Here is a 27,863-nt window from a genome sequence, read left to right as displayed (position 1 = left end):
CAATTGTTAATAAGGAGGAACTTTTGAGGGGATTTTCAAGTGAGACAAACCAGTTTTGCTCTTAATACGGAGGAACTTGATATCGAGAAAATATGAGGAAGGAAATACACATATATCTTTGGTTGGATAGAATATAGGAGGAAACACCTACCTTCCTTTTCATGAGCATGAACACCCATAAAGATTACATCCTTAAACATCCTCCACCTATTGTCTGAATTCGCTTATTTGGAAGCACAGGGCTTGTTAGAGGATTTTACAGAGTACATGCTTTGGGCAGTGAACTTATAGTCACCCAGAAAATCAATTTCCCCTGCCACCTAACTATGGCTCCGAGCAAAATGTAGTCATGGGCCCCAGATTAAATTGAGTGGGTGATTTTTTTCCAGAGCCCAGCACTATCAGAGCAAAGCGGCAGAGGTCAGGAAATGGTATTTGCTTGGGGAATTTTTCTTTTTTTGCCATTCTGTTGCAATCGGGGGAGCAAACCAGGCCTCGGAAATAAACAGTGTTTTCTCTGTGGTGAGATGTGGAGTCGTGAACTACTCTTCTAGAACTGAAAATTATAGGGGACCAATCGATGGCTCTCTGTTCTGGCTTGGTCAATCAATTGGTCGTGTCCAATTTCATAGCTAGATGAACCCTATTCCAATGTCCATTTTCAGAGCACTTTATAGACAGCTGTGAGGTATCAGTGATTGGGTGGAAGAGGGATAATGAAAAGGACAGAAACAACCTAACTAAGGGTCTCCAGTGAAAACCAGTAACCTCTCTGGGGAAGGTTTTGTTTTCACATTCCTCACCCGCCTGGAGCCGAATGGTTGCGGGAACTTTCACTTCCCAGGGTAGAAAAACTTATCGGACAAATTTCAGAATTCCTTTCCCCCCCGTTCCCCAAATGGATGTTGAAGACGATCTAAACCATCAAGGCCCTCGGGACGACTGAGACAACATAATAATAATTGCGGTATTTGTTAAGCGCTTACCATGTGCCAGGCACTGTACTAAGCGCTAGGGTAGAAACAAGCAAATTGGGTTGGACACAGTCTCTGTCCCAAGTGGGACTCACAGTCTCAGTCCCCATTTGACAGATGATGGAACTGAGGCCCAGAGAAGTGACGTGACATGCCCACAGCCACAGAGCGGACAAGTGGCAGAGCCGGGATTGGAACCCATTACCTTCTGAGTCCCAGGCCTGGGCTCTAATTCTTCTCAGGCCCGGGCTTGATTCTTCCCAGGCCTAAACTCTGGCAACATCAGCATGCGGTGCCTTAATGAACACTCTTGTGCGTATCGATAGGGTCCTTGGCTTTTCCTTTCTTCGAAGATATCATTTTAGGGGGAAAAAAAAATGGAGCAGCCAGCATTTGGGACCCCGGTGTCCTCCTTGGGGGTGGTGAAATATATCCCACCTGTCAGGTTTCTTATTTTGCCTGGCTACGGAGACAGGATAGACGCGATAGGCTCCAGGCAACATTGAATCCTGGACAACAAACTAGACCTTGAACCAGAGAGCTTAAAACGCAACGGGGATTCAGACAGCAGCACGTGGAACCGTCTCCGTCCAGCTCCTCCCCTGCAAGGAGGAGGCAACCCAGAAATCAGGGGTCCCCAGCCCGGAACCCCAGTCCCACCCCCAATTTACAATCCCGCCCCCCCCACCCTCACCCCACCTCGTCACTCTTCTTCAGTCCTCTCTGGCTCAGATTTGAGTCCCCAGTTAACAACTGATGGAATCTCTCTGGGATCCTTCAAAGTCTTCTCCGTGTTCTCCCAGGTGGTTTCCTCGTCAGTTCGCCGGCGATAAAAAGATGTTGAAAGCCACAGCGAATAAGAAACAAAGCAAGTAGGCAGCGATGGCCATCCAAAACCTCGGATCTCTGAGCAGAGCTTGGTCGAAACAGCTGAACACAGTGTAGCCTATGGACATCCCAGCCAGTCCCCCTGCAATGTGAGCCACGAAGGATACCTAAGGAGGAAAACAAAAGAAAAAAAGGAATTAGTGGTGTTACATTACATATAGCCGTAGTTTATCATTTCCAACATATAGGCACTCTGGAGCAGACAGGCATCGTAGTGATACATGGGGAATCATGTGGACCGACAACCTGAACATACACCGCCGTGTACACAGAGACGAGAAAACACTCCAAAAAAACACACAGAGCCAAAGAACGTATTTTTCACCCAGAGTCCAGGTGGTCCTCTCAAGAGCGGCTGCTTTCTCGGGCTCACTTCTTTATCGTCAGCCTCACTGATGGTGGTTTTAATAATGCCGACCAAAGGAATAGAAGTCGGGTTCCTGCAGAGAGTGCCCAAGTTAACTCACAACGGGATCCCGCGGAAACCACCTATTGCGTTTCTTGGTCACAGGGAAGATCTGGGGGGACACGACTGGAATGTCTACACGTGGGTATACGTGTATACGGGGACCGAATACGGTATGTGCATATGCATTCGTCCATGTACCGACCCCACTGTAAGTAAAGTGTCTGCCTCCAGAGAGCTCAGGAGCTCATCATGGGTATCGATCAATCAGTGGTGCTTATTGAGCACTTACTATGTACAAAGCACGGTACTAAGTGCTTGGGAGCGCACAACAGGTATCAACTCACTCATTTTGCAACAGCCTTGGGAGACAAGGCCGGGACAAAGTTGAGGATTTGGCGATCTTAGTTGGGAACGGGGCACTTCAAAATGGAGCTGGGGAGAGCCCTGAAGGTGGGATGGATGCTGAGAAGGAGGGCGGTGACTCAGACAGCAGGAAAGGTGGGGGCAGACATTGTTTTGTTTGCAGGTCTACAGCCGGTCCAGTTATAATAACTGTTGACTTTAAGTGCTTATTAAGTGCACAACACCGGACTAAGCCCTGGGTTAGGTACAAGATAATCAGGTCGGACGCAATCCCCTTCCCACACGAGGCTCACAGTTTAAGAGGCAGAGAGAACAGGTATTTTATCCACATTTTACAAATGATGTAACCGAGGCACAGAGAAGTGAAGTGACTTGCCCAAGGTCACACAGCAGACAAGAACCCAAGCCCTCTGGCTCACTCCCAGGCCTGGGCTCTTTCTACTAGGCCATGCTGCTTCTCAGTGACCCATTAGTAGAGAGTGAGGTTTTAGTCTTTTTAGAGCAGGTTCAACCCCACTTGCCCCGTTCACCTCGGCAGCTATGGCTCAGGGTAGAAGGTATTATTATCATTATTCTAAGCAGAAGATAAATAAGTGGAGAGCAGCAGAAAAGGCAAGAAGGTGGGAGTTGGCTGGCAAGTTTCTCCCTGTTTTGCAGAGGAGGAGACGTGATCCAGAAGCCAGGGTGTGCCAATCCAATGGGATTTGTGGTTTTCAAATGCATTGTATGGTGCCAAAATGGCCCTCATGTATTTCTTGGTCACCCCATCATTCCCAAAACACATCGGCCACTGAGAGCATGCAGAACTCACCGAGGGACCTGTCACAGGAGCAATGAACCTTCGGTACAGCGCAAAGCCCATATCGAACACAACTAGGAGGAAAAACAGTCAGATAAATCACTGGTCATTTGTCCCTATCCTACTCTACAGTGTGTCATCAAGAAACAGTATTTAGTGAGCGCTTAGCGGTTACAGGTGAATGGACTAAGCATTTTGCATGACACTCCCCCAAGCCCTTAGTACAATGCTCTGCTGAATTGTACTTTCCAAGAGCTTAGTACAGTGCTCTGCATACAGTAAGCACTCAATAAATACAGAAGAAGAAAAGGAGAAGAAGAAGAAGAAGAAAAGGAGAAGGAGAAGAGAAGAAAAGGAGGAGGAGAAGAAGAAGAAAAGGAGGAGAAGAAGAAGAAAAGGAGGAGAAGAAGAAGAAAAGGAGGAGAAGAAGAAAAGGAGGAGAAGAAGAAGAAGAAAAGGAGGAGAAGAAGAAAAGGAGAAGAAGAAGAAGAAGAAAAGGAGAAGAAGAAGAAGAAGAAAAGGAGGAGGAGAAGAAGAAGAAGAAGAAGAAGAAGAAGAGGAAGAGGAAGAGGAAGAGGAAGAGGAAGAAGGAGGAGGAGGAGGAGGAGGAGGAGAAGGAGGAGAAGGAGAAGAAAAGGAGAAGAAGAAGAAGAAAAGGGGGAGAAGAAGAAGAAAAGGAGGAGGAGAAGAAGAGGAGGAGAAGAAGGAGAAGAAGAGGAGGAGGAGGAGAAAAAGGAGAGGAGGAGAAGAAGAAGAGGAGGAGGAGGAGGAGGAGAAGAAGAAGAAGAAGAAGAAGAAGAAGAAGAAGAAGAAGAAGAAGAAGAAGAAGAAGAAGAAGAAGAAGAAGAAGAAGAAGAAGAAGAAGAAGAAGAAGAAGAAGAAGAAGAAGAAGAAGAAGAAGAAGAAGAAGAAGAAGAAAAGGAGGAGGAGAAGAAAAGGAGGAGAAGAAAAGGAGGAGAAGAAGAAAAGGAGAAGGAGAAGAAGAAAAGGAGGAGAAGACAAAGAAGAAAAGGAGGAGGAGGAGGACAAGAGGAGGAGGAGGAGGAGGAGGAGGAGGAGGAGGAGGAGGAGAAGAAGAAGAAGAAAAGGAGGAGAAGAAGAAGAAGAAAAGGTGGAGAAGAAGAAGAAAAGGAGGAGAAGAAGAAGAAGAGAAGAAGAAAAAGAAGAAGAAAAGGAAGAAGAAAAGGAGGAGAAGAAGAAGAGAAGGAGGAGAAGAAGAGAAGAAGAAGAAGAAAAGGAGAAGAAGAGGAGGAGGAGAAGAAGAGGAGGAGAAGAAGAAAAAGAAGAAGGAAGAGGAGGAGGAGGAGGAGAAAAGAAGAAGGAGAAGAACAAGAACAGGACAAACTATCTGCCCACAAAGAGCTTACTTTCCAGCATGGAAGCAACATGGCCTAATGGCTAGAGCCTGGGCCTGGGAGTCAAAAGGACCTGGGTTCTAAACCCCGTTCTGCCGCTTGTCTGCTGTGTGACCTTGGGCAAGTCGTTTCACTTTTCTGTGCCTCGGTTACCTCATCTGGAAAAAGGGGATGCAGAATGTGAGCACCATGCGGGACAGGGACTGTGTCCAACCCGATTAGCTTGTAGGTACCCCAGCACTTAGAACAGTGCTTGACACAAAGTAAGTGCTTAAGAAATACAAATTCCAGCATTTATCAGTAGGAAGAGGAGTGCGCTAATTCTGGAGTATATAAAACAATAGGTACAAAAGTGCATTGGGATTTAGAGCAAAAATATTGAGAGGGGAGGTTGGGATGTGGGGGGAAAAGTGTTGAATGGAGGAAAGTCTCCTGAAATAGACAAGACTGCAGATTTTCTGCCAACATCTGGACAGAGCTTGAGTTGGGGCAGGTGTCATGTCACCATAGATACAGCTGGAACCAGCCTCACAAATACAACAATTACGATTTAGAAACCGATGGGGGTGTTTTTTTTATGGTATTTGTTAAGCACTTACTATGTGCGTGGCACTGTACTAAGCGCCGGGGTAGATACAAGCTAATCAGGCTGAACACAGCCCCTGTCCCAAGTGGGGCTCACAGTCTTAATTTCCATTTTACAGACGCGGTAACTGAGGCACAGAGAAGTGAAGTGACTTTCCCAAAGTCACCCAGCAGACGAGTGGTGGAGCCAGGATTAGAATCCAGGTCCTTATGATTCCTAGGCCCATGCTCTAGCCACTTGTTCTTGCTGCTGTGAGCCCGTTGCTGGGTAGGGACCATCTCTTTATGTTGCCGATTTGTACTTCCCAAGCGCTTAATACAGTGCTCTGCACACAGTAGAATCGAATGAATCAATCAATCAATCAATTGCATTTGATTGAATGAATGAATCAGAAAGAGTCCCCATACCGCCTGGAGATCCCAAACTAAGAAGTGGGGAGAAATGGTATCTTATCCCCACTTTCCAGATAAGGAAATTTAAGTTCAGAGGGTTTAAGTGACTTGCCTAAGGTCACTCAGCAGGCCAGCAACAGAGCGGGGATTAGCATTTGGGTCTTCAGTTAACCAAAGAAAGAAACAGAAAGTGTCCATCCAAGGGGGTTTGACCTCTACCAAGCTTTTAGACTGTGAGCCCAATGTTGGGTAGGGACTGTCTCTATATGTTGCCAATTTGTACTTCCCAAGCGCTTAGTACAGTGCTCTGCACATAGTAAGCGCTCAATAAATATGATTGATTGATTGATTGATTTCAGTTTCCGGCCCGATTAGTTTGAATAATCGACTTCCTACTGGATTGGAATATTTTGCCAAGGAGTAATTCTGGGCTTCATTTATCTTCAGGCTGACGTGCTGAACTGTATTTCTGGACACAGCACAGAATGTATCACACTTACCAATGAAGATGATGATCAACAGTCTGGTGATTCCAAACACAGGAATCATTTCCCTAAAGTTCTTGGAGAGAGAAAGGAATGGCAAAGGTCAAGACGTTCAAGAGCAGAAGCTCTGTAAATTTCCCTTTCCTTTCGCGCTTTCCCCTCCCTACCAACCCCCAAAACGTGTTTGACTGCATGAGTGCGCCTGGGTAAGGAGAAGAACTAGACTGTAAGCTAGCTGTGGACAGGGAACTTGTCTACGAACTCTGTTGTATTATACTCACCCAAGTGCTTAGTACAGGGCTCAGCACACGGTAAGCGCTCAATAAATACCACTGATTGATGTTCCTGCCGTCAAGAAGCTTGTGGTCTAGTGGAAAGAGCGTGAGCCTGGGTGTCGGGGGACCTGGGGATTGTCACTGCCTAATGTGTGACATTGGGCAAGTCACTTCTCTGTACTACCGTTCCCTCATCTGCAAAATGGGGCTTCAAAACCTGTTCCCCCTACTACTTAAACTGAGAGCCCCATGTGGGACCTGATTATCTTGTATCCACCCCAGTGCTTAGCATATAGTAAGTGCTTCCATATAACAATTGTTATTATTACCCCCTTAAGTCACTGCCCCCCATCCTTTCAAGCCAATAGGAGCTCTCTTCTCAAAAGAAAATTGCCCATTTGGAGGAAGATAACCTGGAATTGTCATGATTTATATTTTGAGGAATCTTTATAACAGCATCATACTTTCCTTCTGATTACATTTTAAACTTAACATTAAGGTGGTCGAATTGCATACCACTCAGAGGAAAGATAGGGGTCTATTTGGGACTGGAACCTGTTTGTTTTTTAAAGTTCATAGGTCCACAGGACTCCAAGATGGGTGCTCAGTCAAAATTATTATTATCATTATCATGTGCTTACTCTATGGCAGGCACTGAACTAAATCCTGAGCTAGAGTCAAGATATTGAACAATGATTCTGTCCCACATATGGCTTATAACCTAAGAGGGAGGAACAGCGTGTCCTAATCCCATTTTACAGATGAAGAAACTGAGGCAATGAGAGGTTACAGTGACTTGATCAGTGAACCAGTGTCAGAGCTGGAACCCAGATCTCCTGAGCCCCAGCCCCAAGGTTTTCCAACTAGCCAAATTCCGATACAGCCGCCCCATCCTATTCTCCCCTAGCTGAACGTGAGGACTCTCTCTGAGTCAACAAGCCAAATGTGTGACCTTGGCTTACAACAAGCCAAAGGGGAAACCGTGATGGAAGGAGTTTTTACCACTAAAACATTCATAAAGTATCCGCCTATCAGGGCATAGACGCCTCCTGAAGCGCCCACCAGAGCTTGAAGCGGGTCACAGATTGAGCTGGCAAGAGAACCTGAAAAAACAAAAGAAGGTTTCATTTATTCATACATTCATTCATTCAATCGTATTTATTGAGCGCTTATTGTGCGGAAAGCACTACACTAAGCTTGGAAGGGTACAGTATAACAACAGACACGTTCCTGCTGTCAATGAGCTCCGAGTTTAGAGGGGAGACAGACATTAATATAAATAGATAAATTACAGACATATACACATATATACATGTGAAGCATGTATATATACAGAGAAGCAGTGTGGCTCAATGGAAAGAGCTCGGGCTTGGGAGTCAGAGGTCATGGGTTCTAATCTTGGCTTCGCCAATTGTCAACTGTGTGATCTTGGGCAAGTCATTTAACTTCTCTGTGCCTCAATTCCCTCATCTGTAAAATGGGGATTAAGACTGTGAGCCCCACGTGGGACAATCTTGTATCCTCCCCAGCGCTTAGAACAGTGCTTTGCACATAGTAAGCACTTAACAAATGCCATCATTATTATATATACATATGTGCTGTGGGGATGAGAGGGAGAATGAATGAAGGAGCAAGAGTGGCACAGAAGGGAGTGGGAGAAGGGGAGAGGAGGGTTTAGGGAAGGCTTCCAGATGAGAATAACAGTCAGCCAATCAACTGGTCAGTCAGTCAATCGTGTTTATTGAGCACTTACTGTATGCAAAGCACTGTACTAAGCTCTTGGGAGAGGACAATACAACAATATAACAGAACAGAGCAAAATTCTAGTAATAATTTGTACCAGTCAATCATATGCATTGTGAGGCACAAAGAAGTGAAGTACCTCGCCCAGGATCACACAGCAGACAAGTGGCGGAGCTGAGACTAGAACCCAGGTCCTTCCGAATCCCAGGCCCAAGCTCTATCCATTAGGCTACGCTGATTTTCCTCCTTCCTTTAGCAAACACTTGTTAAGCATTTACTATGTGCCAAGCACTACACTAACCTCGGGGGTAGATACAAGACAATCAGGGTGGACAGAGTCCCTGTCCCACGTGGGACTCCCAGTCCAACTAGGAGGAAGTAGGATTTAATCCCTATTTTACAGATGAGGAAACTGAGGCCCAGAGAAGTGACTTGCCCGAGGTCACGCAGCAGACAAGTGGCGGAGCCAGGATTAGAACCCAGGTGCTCTGACTCTTAGGCCCAGCAAGGGCAGCTCTACTGGGCCTCTTAGGTACAGTAGAAAGAGTAGCTTTCTACTAGGTCCCGCAGCTTCTCTATGAATTAAATAAGCCAGATCCCCCTTATGACTGAGCTCACCCTTTATATAGATCAGAGAAGGAAGGTCTCTCAATTACTCAGCACAGCAGAACTCAGTAGGCAACAGAAAGGCAAGCCAATACAGACAGGCCAGGCTGTTCATTCATTCATTCATTCAATCATATTTATTGAGCGCTTACTGTGTGCAGGGCACTGCACTAAGCGCTTGGGAAGCACAAGTTGGCAACATATAGAGACGGTCCCTACCCAACAGCGGGCTTACAGTCTAGAAGGGGGAGACTGACACCAAAACATAATAACAAAATAAAATAAATAGAATATGTGAGGAGGGAGGGCATTCCAGGCCAGAGGTAGGACGTGTAAACACATATGTATATTATTATTTATGTATTTTATGTACATGTCTATTAACATACGTAGTTTTTGTCCCTAACTGTGGAAGAGGTCCTAATCCATGAGTGAAGGGGTGGCTTGGGCGTCAGGCTGTTCTCAATGGCAGCCGTAGGCCACTAACTGGTAGCCCAGAATACTGACCTCCGATCACTCCAGCCAAGTAAACTAGTCCCACTCGGTGGCCTTTGTGAACCATTTCCAAAGGAATCCCCAGAAGGAGCTGCATGAAGAGATTTCCCACAATGTGCTCAACACTGCAAAGGCAAACACAAAATTGCTGAATCCGTGAGCAAAGACGCAAAACCCCAATCACGTCATCACCGAATCGGCAAATACAGCTCTTTTCGAGAGTGGAAATACAAGACGATTTATACGGTTTCAGGTTAGGGATTTTTTTTAAAGCCTATCCAAACGGAATCTTTGAGAGTTGTTCCTTTGAAGGACCTACGTCTTAGGAGTACATTGCTTCTTTCTGGCACTTGTGAGAACCTGACTTTGTGCAGAGGCTGTAGTAAATGCTAAGAAAGGGTCAGATACAGACCCTGGCTCTAGCACAGAATAAAAGGTTGTGTGTGAGGATAGGGATGGGGAAAATATACTAGGAAGGAAACAGGTAAGTTCAATTGAAAAAAAACACACCCATAATTTAATAACCAATAGCAAGAAAAGTAGGGCTGTATTACTGTTGGGAAAATTAATAACACACTTAAATAGTTACTACTGTTTTAAAAAGCCTGCTGCTGACTCATCTTCACATCTCCACCTGTCCCAGCTATTTCCTCGGTGATTCCTGGAGCTTTGGCCATTTTCAACCTGACTTGAAAATTTAAGAAGAAGCAGTATTGCCTGGTGGATAGTGCACAGCACTGGGAGTCAGAAGAACGTGGGTTCTAATCCCGGCTCCACCACTCGTCTGCTGTGTGACTGTGGGCAAGTTACTTGACTTCTCTGTGCCTCAGTTCCCTCACTGGTAAAATGGGGATTAAGAGAGTAGGCCCCATGTGGGACACAGACTGTGTCCAACCTAATTAGCTTGTATGTACCCCAGCATTTAGAACAGTGCTTGGCATGTAGTAAAGACTTAACAAATACTATTTAAAAAAAAAAGTTTGCCTTATCCATTCTGTAATTTAAGAATTCTCTTATCTTCAAATGAGAGGATCCGAGAAAATCCCTCTGCTACTAGGGGCATACGGATATACAACCTTGGAGTATGGATACTAGGAACAAGATTGAGTAGCTCTTGGCTTTTTTTTATGGCATCTGTCAAGCCCTTACTATGTGCCAGGCACTGTCCTAAGCGCTGGGGTAGATACAGGGTGATCCAGTTGGACACGGTCCACGCCCTATCTGGGGCTCACCGTCTTAATATCCATTTTACAGATGAGGTAACTGAGGCACAGAGAAGTAATGTGACTTGCCCAAGGTCACCCAGCAGACAAGGGATAGAGCCAGGACTAGAAGCCAAGCCCTTCCGCTGCCCAGATCCGGGCTCTGGCCATTCCTGCTTCAGTCTCACTAGGTAACCACGAAGAACAGGGATTATAGGTAATGTTTTAGACTGTGAGCCCACTGTTGGGTAGGGACTGTCTCTATATGTTGCCAACTTGTACTTCCCAAGCGCTTAGTACAGTGCTCTGCACACAGTAAGCGCTCAATAAATACGATTGATGATGATGATGATGATGATGTGGCCTGCTTGACTTACCCGGCATGCACTAGCATGTAAGAGACAAATCTCCAGGCTTCTTCTCTCTTGTCTGGCCGGTAAATGAAAGGGCTGTTCCAGATGCCGGTGTCCAGGGTGATCCACTGTTTCTGGGGCTTCCAGGCAGCGTAATAAATGAAAACGGCTAGCTGGAAAGGCAGGGGCAGACCGCCGGTCAGCAAGATCTCCTCTCACCCAGTGTGGCCTGGAGGATAGAGCATGGGCCTGAGAGCCAAAAGGACTTGGGTTCTATTCTTGGCTCCGTCGCTTGTTTGCTGTGTGATCTGGGGCAAGTCCAATCAAATCAATCAATCAATCAATCATATTTATTGAGCGCTTACTATGTGCAGAGCACTGTACTAAGCACTTGGGAAGTACAAATTGGCCACATATAGAGACAGTCCCTACCCAACAGTGGGTTCACAGTCTAAAAGGGGGAGACAGAGAACAAAACCAAACATACTCACAAAATAAAATAAATATAATAGATATGTACAAGTATAATAAATAGAGTAATAAATATGTACAAACATATATACATATATACAGGTGCTGTGGGGAAGGGAAGGAGGTAAGATGGGGGGATGGAGAGGGGGACAAGGGGGAGAGGAAGGAAGGGGCTCAGTCTGGGAAGGCCTCTTGGAGGAGGTGAGCTCTCAGCAGGGCCTTGAAGGGAGGAAGAGAGCTGGCTTGGCGGATGGGCAGAGGGAGGGCATTCCGGGCCCGGGGGAGGACGTGGGCTGGGGGTCGATGGCGGGACAGGCGAGAACGAGGTACGGTGAGGAGATTAGCGGCGGAGGAGCGGAGGGTGCGGGCTGGGCTGGAGAAGGAGAGAAGGGAGGTGAGGTACGAGGGGGCGAGGTGATGGACAGCCTTGAAGCCCAGGGTGAGGAGTTTCTGCCTGATGTGCAGATTGATTGGTAGCCACTGGAGATTTTTGAGGAGGGGAGTGATATGCCCAGAGCGTTTCTGGACAAAGATAATCCGGGCAGCAGCATGAAGTATGGATTGAAGTGGAGAGAGACACGAGGATAGGAGATCAGAGAGATCACTTCACTTCTCTGTGCCTCAGTTACCTCATCTGTAAAACGGGGATTAAGACTGTCAGCCCCATGTGGGACAGGGACTGTGTCCAACTCAATTTGCTTGTATTTCCACCCAGTGCTTAGTATAGTGCATGGCACACAGTAAGCGCTTAACAGATACTATTATGATTATTATCTACCCCAGCACTTAGTACAGTGCCTGGCACTGTATGACAAGGTCAGGTGGTGGGAGAAATACAACAACTAACCAACTAATTCCTTTAGATGAGAGCTGTGCGGGGGATTCTGAACCAAAAAACCGTGGAGAGGCATACATAGTTTCAAGCAGGATAATTTTCAAGAAAGAAGGTAGCAAGAGAAGGAAGACCAGAGGATGGGGATTGGCTAGCCAACTAATTCCTTTAGATGAGAGTTGTGTGGGGGATTCTGAACCAACCAAAGAACCGTGGAGAGGCATACATAGTTTCAAGCAGGATAATTTTCAAGAAAGAAGGTAGCAAGAGAAGGAAGACCAGAGGATGGGGACTGGGAGGGTGGAGGGAAGCAACATACAGCAGGTGATAAGCTGGGGTCAGTGCAGCAGCTGAAGCGAAGGAGTGTTCCTTTCTACTTCCATCATGGTATTTGTAGGCATTCCCAAACTGAGCCCCCTTTTTCCCTCTCCTCCTCCCCATCCCCCCCACCCTACCTCCTTCCCCTCCCCACAGCATCTGTATAAATATGTTTGTACAGATTTATTACTCTATTTGACTGATACATATTTACTATTCTATTTATTTTGATAATGATGTGCATCTAGCTTTATTTCTGTTTATTCTGATGACTTGACACCTGTCCACATGTTTCGTTTTGTTGTCTGTCTCCCCCTTCTAGACTGTGAGCCCGTTGTTGGGTAGGGCCCGTGTCTATATCAATCAATCAATTGTATTTATTGAGTGCTTACTGTGTGCAGCGGACTGTACTAAGCGCTTGGGAAGTACAAGTTGGCAACATATAGAGACAGTCCCTACCCAACAGTGGGCTCACAGTCTAAAAGGGGGAGACAGAGAACGAAACCAAACATACTAACAAAATAAAATAAATAGAATAGATATGTACAAGTAAAATAAATAGAGTAATAAATATGTACGAACATATATACAGGTGCTGTGGGGAAGAGAAGGAGGTAAGATGGGGGGGATGGAGAGGGGGCGAGTTGACAACTTGTTCTTCCCAAGTGCTTAGTACAGTGTTCTGCACACAATAAGCACTCAATAAATATGACTGAATGAATGAATTTGTTACTGGCTTTTCGGTGCGCCAAGCAGTGAACTAAGTGCTGAGGTAGAAACAATTTAATCAGGTCAGACACAGTCCGTATCCCACATGGGGCTCTCAGTCTAAGTAGGAGGATGAATAGGGAAAATCCCCATTTTACAGATAAGGAAGCTGAGGTACAAAAGTTAAGTGACTTACCCAAGGTCACACAGTATGCAAGTGGAGGAGTGGGGATTAGAACCCAGGTCCTCTGAATCTCAGGCCCACGCTCTTTCCACTAGGCAACACTTTTTGCTCTCTACTCCAGTCTCTTGGCAACCCCAGTCTGGGGTTCCTGGTGACATCACCATCATCATCATAATAATAATAATTGTGGTATGCAGCGTGGCTCAGTGGAAAGAGCCCGGGCTTTGGAGTCAGAGGTCACGGGTTCAAATCCCGGCTCCGCCAATTGTCAGCTGTGTGACTTTGGGCAAGTCACTTCACTTCTCCGGGCCTCAGTTCCCTCATCTGTAAAATGGGGGTGAAGCCTGTGAGCCCCCCGTGGGACAACCTGATTACCTTAATAAATGCCATTATTATTATTATTATTATTGTTAATCACTTAAGATGTGTCAGGCACTGTACTAAGCACTGGGGTGGATACAAGCAAATCGGGTAGGACACAGTCCCTGTTCCACGTGGGACTCACAGCCTTAATCCCCATTTTACAGCTGAGGGAGCTGAGACCCAGAGAAGTGAAGTGCCTTGCCTAAGGTCATACAGCAGACAAGGGGCGGCACCAGGATTAGAACCCGGGTCCTTCTGACTCCCAAATCCATTCTCTATCCCCTAGGCCATTTGACGCCACTCCGAGTTCCCACGCACGTTTACCTACCTCAGCTAAGCTGATGATGATGATGAACAGAGGGGGTGGGATGCAGGTGGCTCTCTCGAGGTAAGTTCCTCGGGCGTCTTCAGGAAGCATCCATTTGGAGATGAACTCGTGGACTCTGTCACAACAGGTGGAAGCTTTCTGTTCCCCTTCTTTCCCTCTCTCCTTGTCCTCCTCCTCCACGACATCATTCAGTCCCCTTCTCTCCAACTCCATGTCCAGTGCAGCGGCCATCAGCCTGCCCTACAGAAATAATAATAATATCAATAATGGCAATGGTTCATTCATTCCATCATATTTATTGAGCGCTTACTGTGTGCAGGGCACTGTACTACGAACTTGGGAGAGTACAATAACAGTTGATATATTGTTCCTTGCCCACAATAAGCTTACAGTCCAGGAGGAGACAGACGTTAATATAAAAAAATAAATTACAGCCCTCCCTATATGTCAAGCACTGTACTAAATACTGCGGTAGATCCACGAACATTAGGATGGACATAATCACTGTCCCACATGGGGCTCACAGTCTAAGAAGGAAGAACAGATACCTAATCCCCATTTTTACAGATGAGGAAGCTGAGGCACAGAGAAGTTTAGTTGCCCAATATCAGTCAATCATATTTATTGAGCGCTTACTTTCACTCATTCATATTTATTGAGCGCTTACTGTGTGCAGGGCACTGTACTACGCACTTGGGAGAGTACAATAACAGTTGATATATTGTTCCCTGCCCACAATAAGCTTACAGTCCAGAGGAGGAGACAGACATTAATATAAAAAAATAAATTACAGCCCTCCCTATGTGTCAAGCACTGTACTAAACACTGCGGTAGATCCATGAACATTAGGATGGACATAATCCCTGTCCACATGGGGCTAAGAAGAAGGAAGAACAGATACTTAACCCCCATTTTTACAGATGAGGAAGATGAGACACAGAGAAGTTTAGTTGCCCAATATCAGTCAATCATATTTATTGAGTGCTTACTTTCACTCATTCATATTTATTGAGCGCTTACTGTGTGCAGGGCACTGTACTACGCACTTGGGAGAGTACAATAACAGTTGATATATTGTTCCCTGCCCACAATAAGCTTACAGTCCAGGAGGAGACAGACGTTAATATAAAAATATAAATTACAGCCCTCCCTATGGGTCAAGCACTGTACTAAACACTGCGGTAGATCCGTGAACATTAGGATGGACATAATCCCTGTCCACATGGGGCTAAGAAGAAGGAAGAATAGATACCTAACCCCCATTTTTACAGATGAGGAAGCTGAGGCACAGAGAAGTTTAGTTGCCTAATATCAGTCAATCATATTTATTGAGCGCTTACTTTCACTCATTCATATTTATTGAGCGCTTACTGTGTGCAGGGCACTGTACTACGCACTTGGGAGAGTACAATAACAGTTGATATATTGTTCCCTGCCCACAATAAGCTTACAGTCCAGGAGGAGACAGACGTTAATATAAAAATATAAATTACAGCCCTCCCTATGTGTCAAGCACTGTACTAAACACTGCGGTAGATCCGTGAACATTAGGATGGACATAATCCCTGTCCACATGGGGCTAAGAAGAAGGAAGAATAGATACCTAACCCCCATTTTTACAGATGAGGAAGCTGAGGCACAGAGAAGTTTAGTTGCCCAATATCAGTCAATCATATTTATTGAGCGCTTACTTTCACTCATTCATATTTATTGAGCGCTTACTGTGTGCAGGGCACTGAGAGTACAATAACAGTTGATATATTGTTCCCTGCCCACAATAAGCTTACAGTCCAGAGGAGGAGACAGACATTAATATAAAAAAATAAATTACAGCCCTCCCTATGTGTCAAGCACTGTACTAAACACTGCGGTAGATCCATGAACATTAGGATGGACATAATCCCTGTCCCACATGGGGCTAAGAAGAAGGAAGAACAGATACCTAACCCCCATTTTTACAGATGAGGAAGCTGAGGCACAGGAGAAGTTTAGTTGCCCAATATCAGTCAATCGTATTAATTGCGCGCTTATTTTCACTCATTCGTATTTATTGAGCGCTTACTGTGTGCAGGGCACTGAGAGTACAATAACAGTTGATATATTGTTCCCTGCCCACAATAAGCTTACAGTCCAGAGGAGGAGGCAGACATCAATATAAAAAAATAAATTACAGCCCTCCCTATGTGTCAAGCACTGTACTAAACACTGCGGTAGATCCGTGAACATTAGGATGGACATAATCCCTGTCCCACATGGGGCTAAGAAGAAGGAAGAACAGATACCTAACCCCCATTTTTACAGATGAGGAAGCTGAGGCACAGAAGAAGTTTAGTTGCCCAATATCAGTCAATCGTATTGAGCGCTTACTTTCACTCATTCGTATTTATTGAGCGCTTACTGTGTGCAAAGCACTGTACTAAGCACTCGGGAGAGTACAAAACAAGAGTAGAACAGACACATTCCCTGCCCACAACGAGCTTACAGTTTAAAGGGGGACTGTAGCAAGGCTGTGCTCTCTCCACTAGACCACACTGCTTCTCTGTCCAGATCAGACCCCGGCGGGTGGGAAGATTGGGTGCTGGCACCATTGGAAAACCCCACTCAGACGTGGTGGGAAGGGCTGCGTTTGATTTCAATCTCGTTCTATTTCCCTGGATACACCCATGAAGGCCAGCGGGGAGGATTTTAGTTCCTAATGACCGGAGAGGCTCCCTTTTGAAAGCGGAGAGTGGAGCCGAGGCCTTCTCCTCGTACCCCACCCTTCAGTCTAAACCAGTCAGTCTTTGGCTGGGCTGAATTTATCTTGATGTGGGTTGCTACTCCAGCCAATTTTGGGCCGGGCAACGCCGGGTGGATTTTAGCCGCTGCCCAACTCTGTCTTGCCCTGAGACTAGTGTGGGGTGTTGCTAAGCAATGAAAGTAATTGTAGAGGCTACAAATTGGACTCCTGGTCCAAAGAGATTAACAGTGAGCTATTTGCTAGGCTCTAAACTGTTATTACATCCCAGTTCCAGGGTTGCGCCGCAATCTGTGTGGTTACAGTTAGAATGGATGCCCTTTTTAGCTACAAATGACAAACCGGCCTTTTAAAACTGATATTTTTCTATTCATCTGACGCCTGCAACTCTGCAAGAATTCACTGTTGGGAAAACTGCAGACGTTGTTTTATCAACAGTTAGGACTTGGGCAAATTCATTCAGCAAAAGAAGAAGCAGCGTGGCTCAGTGGAAAGAGCCCGGGCTTTGGAGTCAGAGGTCGTGGGTTCAAATCCCAGCTCTGCCACTTGTCAGCTGTGTGACTTTGGGCAAGTCATTTAACTTCTCTGTGCTTCAGTTACCTCATCTTTAAAATGGGGATTAAAACTGTGAGCCCCCCATGGGACAACCTGATCACCCTGTAACCTCCCCAGCGCTTAGAACAGTGCTTTGTACATAGTAAGCACTTAAGAAATACCATCATTATTATTATTGCAGAAGCACTGTGGCTCAGCGGGAAGAGCCCGGGCTTCGGAGTCAGGGGTCATGGGTTCGAATTCCGGCTCTGCCAACTGTGTGACTTTAGTCAAGTCACTTCACTTCTCTGTGCCTCAGTTCCCTCATCTGTAAAATGGGGATTAAGACTGTGAGCCCCCGTGGGACAACCTGATCTCCTTGTAACCTCCCCAGCGCTTAGAACAGTGCTATGCACATAGTAAGTGCTTAATAAATGCCACCATTGTTATTATTAGAGAAGCAGCGTGGCTCAGTGGAAACAGCACGGGCTTTGGAGTCAGAGGTCATGGGTTCGAATCCAGCTCCACCACATGTCTGCTGTGTGACCTTAGGCAAGTCACTTAAGTTCTCTGAGCCTCAGTTACCTCATCCGTAAAATGGGGATTAAGACTTTGAGCCCCATGTGGGACAACCGGATCACTCTGTATCCCCCCAACCGCTTAGAACAGTGCTTTGCACATAGTAAGCGCTTAACAAATGCCAACATTATTATTATTATAGTAAGCGCTTAATAAATGCCATCATTATTCTTATTATTAAAAGTTCTTAAGATTTTGTTTCGCCCCTCCCCGCCAAAAAAAAGAACACAGTGTGATTGGGATCCGCAGCGGGACGATTCCACTCCTCCCTGGGATCCCTCTTTGGAGTCTCTCGGAGAGTTTAATGCTCCCTCCCTGGAAGACCCCAGCCCTGAAGTGATCGATGGAGTCCCTCCTGGTCCCTATATGGCCCAGCCCCTTGGACTATTCAAGCTCCACCTGGAGCCCAAACCCCTTTGATATCGGCAGTCAGGTCATCATCACCATCATCAATCGTATTTATTGAGCGCTTACTATGTGCAGAGCACTGTACTAAGCGCTTGGGAAGTACAAATTGGCAACATCTAGAGACAGTCCCTACCCAACAGTGGGCTCACAGTCTAAAAGGGGGAGACAGAGAACAAAACCAAACATACTAACAAAATAAATAGAATAGATATGTACAAGTAAAATAAATAAATAAATAAACAGAGTAATAAATATGTACAAGCACATATACATATATACAGGTGCTGTGGGGAAGGGAAGGAGGTAAGATGGGGGGATGCAGAGGGGGACAAGGGGGAGAGGAAGGAAGGGGCTCAGTCTGGTCTCATCTACTTTGCATGGAGACATGAAAGAGTTTGGAACCAAGGAGAGGAAGAAATCAAGGCACAAGGGCCTCACATCAGGATTATTAAAGGCAAAGGAAGGAGCCACTGCAGGTCAAGTCACTGTTATCTTCAGACAAGGGTGCCTCCGTATATCTCTGTCCAGTGGTTTGGGCCGGACGTCGAAGACGGTTCAGAATGACCGCCCCTCTTCAAAGTCCTACTAAAATCCCATCTCCTCCATGGAATCTTCCCTGACTCACCTCTCATCTCCCCACCTTACAATCAATCAATGCTACTTATTGAGTGCTTACCGTGTGTGGAGTACTGTACTCAGCGCTTGGGAGAACACAATACCACAGAGTGATGCAAAAGGAGCATCACCTCTGCACTTTCAGTCATTCATTCATTCAATCATATTCAATCATATTTATTGAGCGCTTATATAAGCGCTAGGGAGAGTACAATATAACAATACAGACACATTATAACAATACAGACACATTCCCCGCCCTTGCGTCTGTATGCCCCCCAAATTTGGGAACTCACACTACTGGAGAAGCAGCGTGGCTTAGTGGAAAGAGCCCGGGCTTGGGAGTCAGAGGTCGTGGGTTCTAATCCCGGCTCCGCCACTTTTCATTCATTCATTCAATCGTATTTATTGAGCGCTTACTGCGTGCAGAGCACTGGACTAAGCGCTTAGGAAGTACAAGTTGGCAACATCTAGAGACGGTCCCTACCCAACAGCGGGCTCACAGTCTAGAAGGGGGAGACAGACAACAAAACATATTAACAAAATAAAATAAATAGAATAAATATGTACAAATAAAATAGAGTAATAAATATGTACAAACATATATACATATATACAGGTGCTGTGGGGAGGGGAAGGAGGTAAGGTGGCAGGGGATGGGGAGGGGGAGGACAAGCAGACAAGGTCACACTTGTCTGCTGTGTGACTTTGGGCAAGCCACTTAACTTCTCTGGGCCTCAGTTACTGCAAAATGAGGATTAAGACCGTAAGCCCCAAGTGGGACAACCTGATGACCTTGTATTTACCTCAGTGCTTAGAACAGTGCTTGCCACATAGTAAGCACTTAACAAATACCATCTTCATCATCACCCTTTCCATCCCCGCACAGCATTTATGTATATATCCTTCTACTCACTCACTTTCCCTGTGTGACAGTTATTTTTATTAATATTGGTCTCCCCTCCTAGATTGTGAGATCCTCAAGGGCAGAGATCACATCAAAATACTGATAAGCAGCCCGGCCTACTGGAAAGAGCAAAGGCCCGGGAGTCCGAGGACCTGGGTTCTAATCCCAGCTCTGCCACTTGTCTGCTGTGGGACCTTGGGCAAGTCACTTGGTTTCTCTGGGCCTCAGTTCCCTCATCTGCAAAATGGAGATTCAACACCTGTTCTCCCTCCTACTTAGATTGTGAGCCCTGTGGGGGGCCTGATTATCTTGTAGCTACCCCAGTACTTAGTACAGTGCTTGGCACATAGTAAGTGCTCAGATAGCACAATTATTATTACTTCTGTTGTACACTCCCAGGGCTCTGCACACTGTAAGCATTCAATAAATACCACTGTTTGGTTGATAGGTGAGTAGAAGCCAACCAGGAGCCAGGAGAGGTGGTTACACACAGGTCAGAGATTAGAGCATAATAAACTGAGCAACGCAGGATTTCCATTTGACTTCTAAGAAGGGGGGACTCAGCGGCCCAGGCAGTGGTGATACTGCCGAGGAAAGGATCCCAAGAGGATAAATGTAGAGTGGAAAGATGGAGCAATAAATAGAATAGCTATTCTATTTATTTTATTTTGTTAATACGTTTTGTTTTGTTGTGTGTCTCCCCCTTCTAGACTATGAGCCCGCTGTTGGGTAGGAACCGTCTCTATATGTTGCCAACTTGGACTTCCCAAGCGCTTAATACAGTGCTCTGCACACAGTAAGCGCTCAATAAATACAATCGAATGAAATGAATGAACAATGAGGGCTCATCTGTGTGGATGTGTGTTTGTTATGGGCTAAAGGTTTATCTGGGGGAGAAATGATCTTTGTCCTGGAACTTGGGGTGAAGCAGACTGGTTACTCAATAAAGCTTTCCTGGCTTATGTTGTATTTGAATGGGGGCTGTTTGGGCATACTGACAGATACACACACAAACACACACACACACACACACACTAAAAAAACCCCAGCAGATAATAGGATCTTTCCATCAGATTGCTCTGATGAGCTCAGTCCTGACTGGCTCCTGACATCTATTTTTTTTCATGGCATTTGTTAAGTGCTTACTATGTGCCAGTCGTATCTGACGCACTAGTGTGTGTAAAACAAAAATAGCAATGCCTAGTAGTCAGGACCTGGGTTCTAATCCCGACTCTGCCACTTGTCTGTTGTGTGACATTGGGCAAATCACTTCACTTCTCTGGGCCTCAGTTACCTCATCTGTAAAATGGTGATGAAGACTGTGAGCCCCTTGCGGGCGGAGAACTGCGTCCAACCTGATAAAAGTCTATCTACCCCAGTGCATAGTACAGTGCCTGGCACGTAGCACGTGTTTTACAAATACCTTTAAAAAAAAAAAGTTGTTGCAACTGAGGCCATCGTGAAGACTGCGTATTGGAACTGGGCATTGGACTTGGACACTTAAATTAAGGCACATGTCTGGCTTAAAAAAGGGGCCCCTTCCCTGGCAAAAACAGGGCCAGAGAAAGCACCGTGCAATGCCGGGCATGCCCGTGTCCTGGAAAGGAAAACAGGGGATTGCCGTTTGTGTAACAAGTGTGACTTGCTCTGCGAGAATCTACATAGGCTCAGATATGATTTAGCCTACTTTACACAGCATACATTCTCCATAATTAGAACAATGGGGTGTGGGGGAGCTGGAGGGGGGAGGAGGGAGAAACCAATCCATCCGGAAAGTTGAGAGCAATCTCTACTCCGTTCTGAATAATCAGCGTGAACTGGTTTGGATTTCTACCAAAGATGCGCAGAGGTTACAAACATTGGCATACACCAAGAATGACTATTACGGTAAGACCGACTCCTCCCTAGAAATACTGGGATAAAGGACAGAAGTAGCATGGCCTACTGGATAGAGCCCGAGCCTGGAAGTTGGAGGACCTCTCATCCTGGCTCCACCACTTGTCTGCTGTGTGACTTTCGGCAAGTCACCCAGCTTCTCTGTGCGCTGTTACCTCATCTGTAAAATGGAGATTAAGACTATGAGCCCCTTGTGGGAAATGGACTATGTCCAACCTGGATAACTCGTATCTACCCTATTGCTTAGTACAGAGCCTGGCACATAGTAAGCACTTAACAAATACGATTCTTTAAAAAAAAAGTCAGGGGGATCACTGGGCCTGGGAAGGGAAACAGTTGTGGAGGGTCAGAGAAAGACGTAGAGTGGGAGGGTTTTTTAATGGTATTTGTTAAGCATTTAGTATTTGCCAGGCACTGTACTGAGTGCTGGACAGGTTCCAGGTGAGTATGTCCCAAACAGTGTCCTCTCTTCCCGACAAATCTATGTAACAGGAGCCCTTTATCCCAAAGTTTCTGGATGCCTGCCTAGGGATGTAATCCAACCAGTCTAGTTGTTTTATCACAACCACTAAGTATTCATCATCTCTCAGAGGCAGCCCCCCGGCCCCTGACCTCCCTGTTCCCAGAGACCATGAAATCTGCTACCTCCCCTTTCCCCCACTCTGTCCCCAAAGAAATCATCATTATCATCATCATCAATCGTATTTATTGAGCGCTTACTGTGTGCAGAGCACTGTACTAAGCGCTTGGGAAGTACAAGTTGGCAACATATAGAGACAGTCCCTACCCAACAGTGGGCTCACAGTCTAAAAGGGGGAGACAAATGCCCAAAGGACAAATGCCCAAAGGTTGGTGGCTCTCAGCCAGCCGCAGTTTGGCCTCTGCCTTTTCTTGGCCTTAGTGGCTGCAGAGAGACAAAGCACAGCTTGGGGAAATAGTTCCAATCTGAACTCCAAATCTGCCCCGAGGGCCCTCAGGTTAAATGATGGTCAAAGAGGAGGTCCTGATCCCCCCAAGGATGACCCCTCCTCCCTTTCTGCATATTTCCCAACTTATTTTTCCAGCTGGGAGAGGGAGGAGGAAGGAGGGGAACAGAGAGAAGGGGGGCAGAGGGAGGGAAGGTGCATAGGCTCCAGTGAAATATAAATGACAAAACCCCAAAATTTCCCTCTGATGGGTAAACCAGGAAGAAGGAAACAAATGAAGGGGTGACAAACAACCCCGGGAAAGCAAACAGGAGGAAAAAACGGCCACTCCTGTTCCGGAAGCTCTTGCCTATAGTCAGCAGGGAGGTTGGGGGGTTTGTAATTAAGCAAGCCACGCTGAGCCCCCTCTCTGTCCCCCTCCAGGAACAAGCCAGGGAGGGGTTCCCAGGACTCAGTTCCCCGGTTCTGATGCCTAATTACATTTCTGAACAGGATTGGGAAACCCAGGGGAAGCCCTGACACCGGTTCTGCCCCCAGGCCCACCTTCTGCCTCTCCATCACCGCTTAGGGGGCTGTTTATCCAACCCTGAAAAGGATGGGGCAAGGTCAGAAACAGAACAAGCCTCTGCTGCCTGAAAAGTGATCGGGAGGCAGAACTTCCTTACAGGCAAACTTAGAAGAGTGCAGGGATGTTTCCTGCCACTTTCAAACAAGCAACAAGTAGCTATAAATGAAAACCGAAGACCGTTTCCCGTTAGCCTTTTTTCCTCTCTTTTTTCAGGCCTCCCTCAGACCCTGTTTATTTTCTCTCCCTTCATCCCCCCCACCCCCCAACTGTTTAAAGGCCCCCTGAATCGTGTGTTCTCAGGATGCAGCCAAGCCCCCACCCTCTGCCTAAAGGACCCCCTTTCTTTCCCTCTCCCCCTCCCCAGGGCCCTCCAGCTGGGCTCTTACCCCGATGGCCAGGAGGAGGGTCACTGTTGCAGAACAAGGGTCACTCTGTTTTGGCCTCTGAGTCCCAGGGAGATGACCGCAAGCACCCTGGAAGGAATGGTGAGAGAGGACGAGAAGCAGCTTTCTTGTCCTCGCCTCTCTGTGGCCGCTTCTCTTCCGTGTAACTGTGTCTGGCCCTCCCCTTCTCGGGGCTGAGACACGCCAACCTGAAATTTCAAGCCTGAAAGAATCAAGGCAGGTTCCTGACCTCGTCCAGCCCAGAGGGAGGGAAGACCCGTTGGAGGAAGGAGGAGAGGAGGAAAAAGGAGGTCTGCCCTACAACAAGGCAGGATCTGATTTGGTTGGGTTTCTGGTCCTAAACCTCAAATCCAGGCACAGCTGTAGTCCTTTTTCTCTTTTTGACTTCATCTCTGTTCTATCTCTGGCTGGATCTTTCTCCCTTCCCCCCCTTTCCTTCCTCCCTCCTCCTTTCTTCCCCTCCTCCCCGCCCCTCCTAATAGGAATAATAACAGTGGTATTTGGTAAGCACTTTATCTGTGCCAAGCATTGTTGTAAGCACTGGAGTAGGTACAAGATCATTGGGACCCTCTCCCACGTGGTGCTCACGGTCTTGATCCCCATTTTACGGATGCATAAGTGAGGCACAGAGCAGTTCAGTACTTGCCCAAGGTCACACAGGAGACATGTGGCAGAGCTGAGATTAGAACTCCCATCCTCGGATTCCTAGGCCCGTGATCTTTTCACTAGGCCACGAGGACAGTGCTGTGCACATAGTAAGCGCTTAATAAATGCCATTATTATTATTATTATTATCCTCTTCTCTCCCCCCACTCTCCTTCCCACCTCTTATTCCTTCTCCCCTTCTCTTTCTCTCCTATCTGCCTATCTCAAATTTCACTACCCTACTCTTGCAGAAGATCGGGGCAATCCTTCAGCCTTGGGGAATGAAGAGCAACAATTTGCACCCCATTCAAAAATGGAGAAGGAGGAGGAGGAGGAGGAGGGAACTATGAGGAGAGACAATTCAGCTGCCAGAAGAATCATGAATACCCGCAGCAGTACTTTCTATATAAACCTGGTGCCTAGATGGTCAATGATTGGCATAATCCAAATTGTCCAACCCAATTTGCTTAGTACAGTGCCTGGCACATAGTAGTCACTTAACAAATACTATTATTCATTCAGTCAATCAATCAATCAATCAATCGTATTTATTGAGCGCTTACTATGTGCAGAGCACTGTACTAAGCGCTTGGGAAGTACAAATTGGCAACACATAGAGACAGTCCCTACCCAACAGTGGGCTCACAGTCTAAAAGGGGGAGGCAGAGAACAAAACCAAACATACCAAAAAAATAAAATAAATAGGATAGAAATGTACAAGTAAAATAAATAAATAAATAGAGTAATAAATATGTACAATCAATCAATCATATTTATTGAGCACTTACTGTGTGCAGAGCACTGTACTAAGCACTTGGGAAGTACAAGTCGGCAACCTATAGAGACGGTCCCTACCCAACAGTGGGCTCAAAGTCTAGAAGGGGGAGACAGACAACACAACAAAACATGTAGACAGGTGTCAAAATTGTCAGAACAAATGAAATTAAAGCTACATGTGCATCATTAACAAAATAAATAGAATAGTAAATATGTACAAGTAAAATACATTTAGTAATAAATCTGTACAAATATATATACACGTGCTGTGGGGAGGGGAAGGAGGAGAGGAAAAAGGGGGCTCAGTCTGGGAAGGCCTCCTGGAGGAGGTGGGCTCTCAGTAGGGCTTTGAAGGGAGGAAGAGAGCTAGAACAAAGATGACTCTGCCAAGTGACCTAACTTTCTAAGTCCCCTTCCGCATGGCCAAAAATATCCCGGAGTGACACTGAGAGTTCCCATTCATTTATTCATTCATTCAATTGTATTTATTGAGCGCTTACTGTGCATTGTTGTTATTATATTCTTGGGGAGATTGGTGAGGAAACTCTGCAAGTGAGGGAATTTAGGAAATCTGGGTTCCCCCTAGCCAGGGTCTTGCCACCCCCACCCCCCAACCTCTCCTGGCAGCCCCAGTCATTCATCAGGGGTATTTATTAAGTGCCTCCTGTGACCCAAGCACCGTATTGAGGACACTGCAAGAATACAGTTAGGATAAGTAAAGACACGGTCCTGGCCCTGGCCCTCAGGTGAGGGCTGGGATGTTGGTGCTTGAAGAAAGGAGACCAAGCAATATAAGACTAGGAAATGGACAAACACAGTGAGAGCTCAAGAACTCTGCGATTCCAAGAGCCTCCTTCATTCATTCATTCAATCGTATTTATTGAGCACTTACTGAGTGCAGAGCACTGTACTAAGCGCTTGGGAAGTCCAAGTTGGCAACATATAGAGACGGTCCCTACCCAACAGTGGGCTCACTGTTGGGGGAGACAGACAACACATAGTAAGTGCTTAACAAATACCATTATTATTATTATTATTATATCCATCCCAGCGCTTAGTACAGGCTCCTCACAGCAAGGCAGTCTTGAGCCTAATATAGCAGCTGTGGCCTCACAATATTCTAAAATTAATGATTTTACAATTTTAGTGTTCAGTAGAAATACAGATGTATAGCCCAAAACCTAGAGAATCTGAAGCCCAAAGAAAATAAAATTTATCACCTCTTTCTCAAGGAAAGTGTTTTTTCTGCTCATCTCTAGTGACAACTCAGGCTCGACACCTACTTGTTGAAAGGTGGCTGGGGTGTTGACTGTATATCCATTAGCTCAGTTCAGGGTCAGTTGACTAATGAAGAAATAATTGTTTGCAGCTGCTTCTTTTCAGCTTTTCGGGTTTCTTTGGCTTGTGGGGGAACCCTCTCCCAGCTGAGCGCAGCAGCCCCCAAGCAGCTGTTCTGTTGGCCCAGTTATTTTTACCTGTGGTTCCTTAGACTGCGAGCCCCTTGCGGAACAGAAACTGAGGCAGCGCTGGTTGTGCTGTCTCCAGCTCAGTACCCGAGGGCTTAAATACAATAATTATTGAGTCAATTCGCCTTGAACTTGCAGAAATGAAGGAGAAATATGAAGCTGTTCTAGAAGAAAATAAAAAACTAAAAACAAAGGTAAAAGTTTTTTTTAAAACATTCCAGATTAAAATTCTTTCCCTCTCATAATCTGCATAAAGGAAAATGTACAGCTGTAGTTAACAATAATGTCCAAAGTGCGCTGGTAGAGGTAACTCATAAATATTTATTCAAGTCAAGGACCTTGTTTAGATAGGTGAGATTAGGTCATAAATACTTAAAGGACCAAAAGGTTTAAGATAACTTCTTTGGGGTGATTCTTACAGGAAATGTCTCCTTGATCGCTTACTGTGTGCGGAGCACTGTACTGAGCGCTTGGGAAGTACTGTTATCGACAAGTAGGCTGCAAAATAGGCTAACTCGGTGTAAATCGGCCGCAGGGTTCTTGTACATCTTACCTCCTTCCCTTCCCCACAGCACCTGTATATATGTATATATAAGCGCTTAGTACAGTGCTCTACACACAGTAAGTGCTCAATAAATACGATTGATGATGATATGTATATATGTTTGTACATATTTATTACTCTATTTATTTTACTTGTACATATCTATTCTATTTATTTTACTTTGTTAGTATGTTTTGTTTTGTTGTCTGTCTCCCCCTTTTAGACTGTGAGTCCACTGTTGGGTAGGGACTGTCTCTATACGTTGCCAACTTGTACTTCCCAAGCGCTTAGTACAGTGCTCTGCACACAGTAAGCGCTCAATAAATACGATTGATGATGATGATGATGATTGACATTTGTGACGTCTCTAACAGTGAAAAGCCCATAGCTGTTTTGCTGAACTGTGCAGGTGTTATTTCTGTTGTACACCACAGATTCGAACCCAGGGCCGATCCACCCAACCTTCGCAGACCTGGCCCTCCTACGGCTTTGGACTTGGGCCACTGGCCTGCAGATCATCGCTCCACTATGGGGGTACGGGGCTCTCAGATAGAGAGAGACCTCCTTGCCCCCCAGCAATAGGGTGAGTTAAGAGCTGGGTTGGCTCCCTTCCTTTCAATCAATCAATCAATCGTATTTATTGAGCGCTTACTGTGTGCAGAGCACTGGACTAAGCGCTTGGGAAGTCCAAGTTGGCAACATATAGAGACGGTCCCTACCCAACAGTA

The 27,863-nt window shown here is 46.0% G+C and overlaps 1 protein-coding gene across 1 annotated transcript; it reads right to left on the bottom strand.

Moving 5' to 3' along the window:
- Nucleotides 1-1,679: 1,679 nt before the first annotated feature.
- On the bottom strand, nt 1,680-23,909 carry RHBDL2 (rhomboid like 2). Its single transcript, XM_038758323.1, has 8 exons — nt 23,686-23,909; nt 14,130-14,369; nt 10,950-11,098; nt 9,383-9,495; nt 7,529-7,629; nt 6,267-6,327; nt 3,446-3,507; nt 1,680-1,969 (listed from the first exon to the last, which is right to left on the bottom strand). The coding sequence occupies exons 2-8, from the start codon at nt 14,358-14,360 to the stop codon at nt 1,790-1,792; spliced, it is 897 nt and encodes a 298-aa protein (XP_038614251.1). The 5' UTR covers nt 14,361-14,369; nt 23,686-23,909; the 3' UTR covers nt 1,680-1,789.
- Between the last annotated feature and the right edge of the window lie 3,954 nt (nt 23,910-27,863).

The sequence above is a fragment of the Tachyglossus aculeatus genome, chromosome 16 (assembly GCF_015852505.1).
Source record: "Tachyglossus aculeatus isolate mTacAcu1 chromosome 16, mTacAcu1.pri, whole genome shotgun sequence".
Lineage (NCBI taxonomy): Eukaryota > Metazoa > Chordata > Mammalia > Monotremata > Tachyglossidae > Tachyglossus > Tachyglossus aculeatus.
The sequence above is the reverse complement of the archived record's forward strand: the minus strand, read 5'-3'. Positions and strand labels throughout refer to the sequence as shown.

What these genes read in the sequence shown, in the direction of transcription:
- RHBDL2 (XM_038758323.1), bottom strand. Translation starts at nt 14,360, where the DNA reads ATGGCCGCTGCACTGGACATGGAGTTGGAGAGAAGGGGACTGAATGAT. An exon ending in TCATCATCAGCTTAGCTGAG is followed by an intron (nt 11,099 to 14,129) that starts GTAGGTAAACGT and finishes CTGCCTTTCCAG; the next exon opens with CTAGCCGTTTTCATTTATTA. An exon ending in CTCCTGTGACAGGTCCCTCG is followed by an intron (nt 1,970 to 3,445) that starts GTGAGTTCTGCA and finishes TTTCCTCCTTAG; the next exon opens with GTATCCTTCGTGGCTCACAT.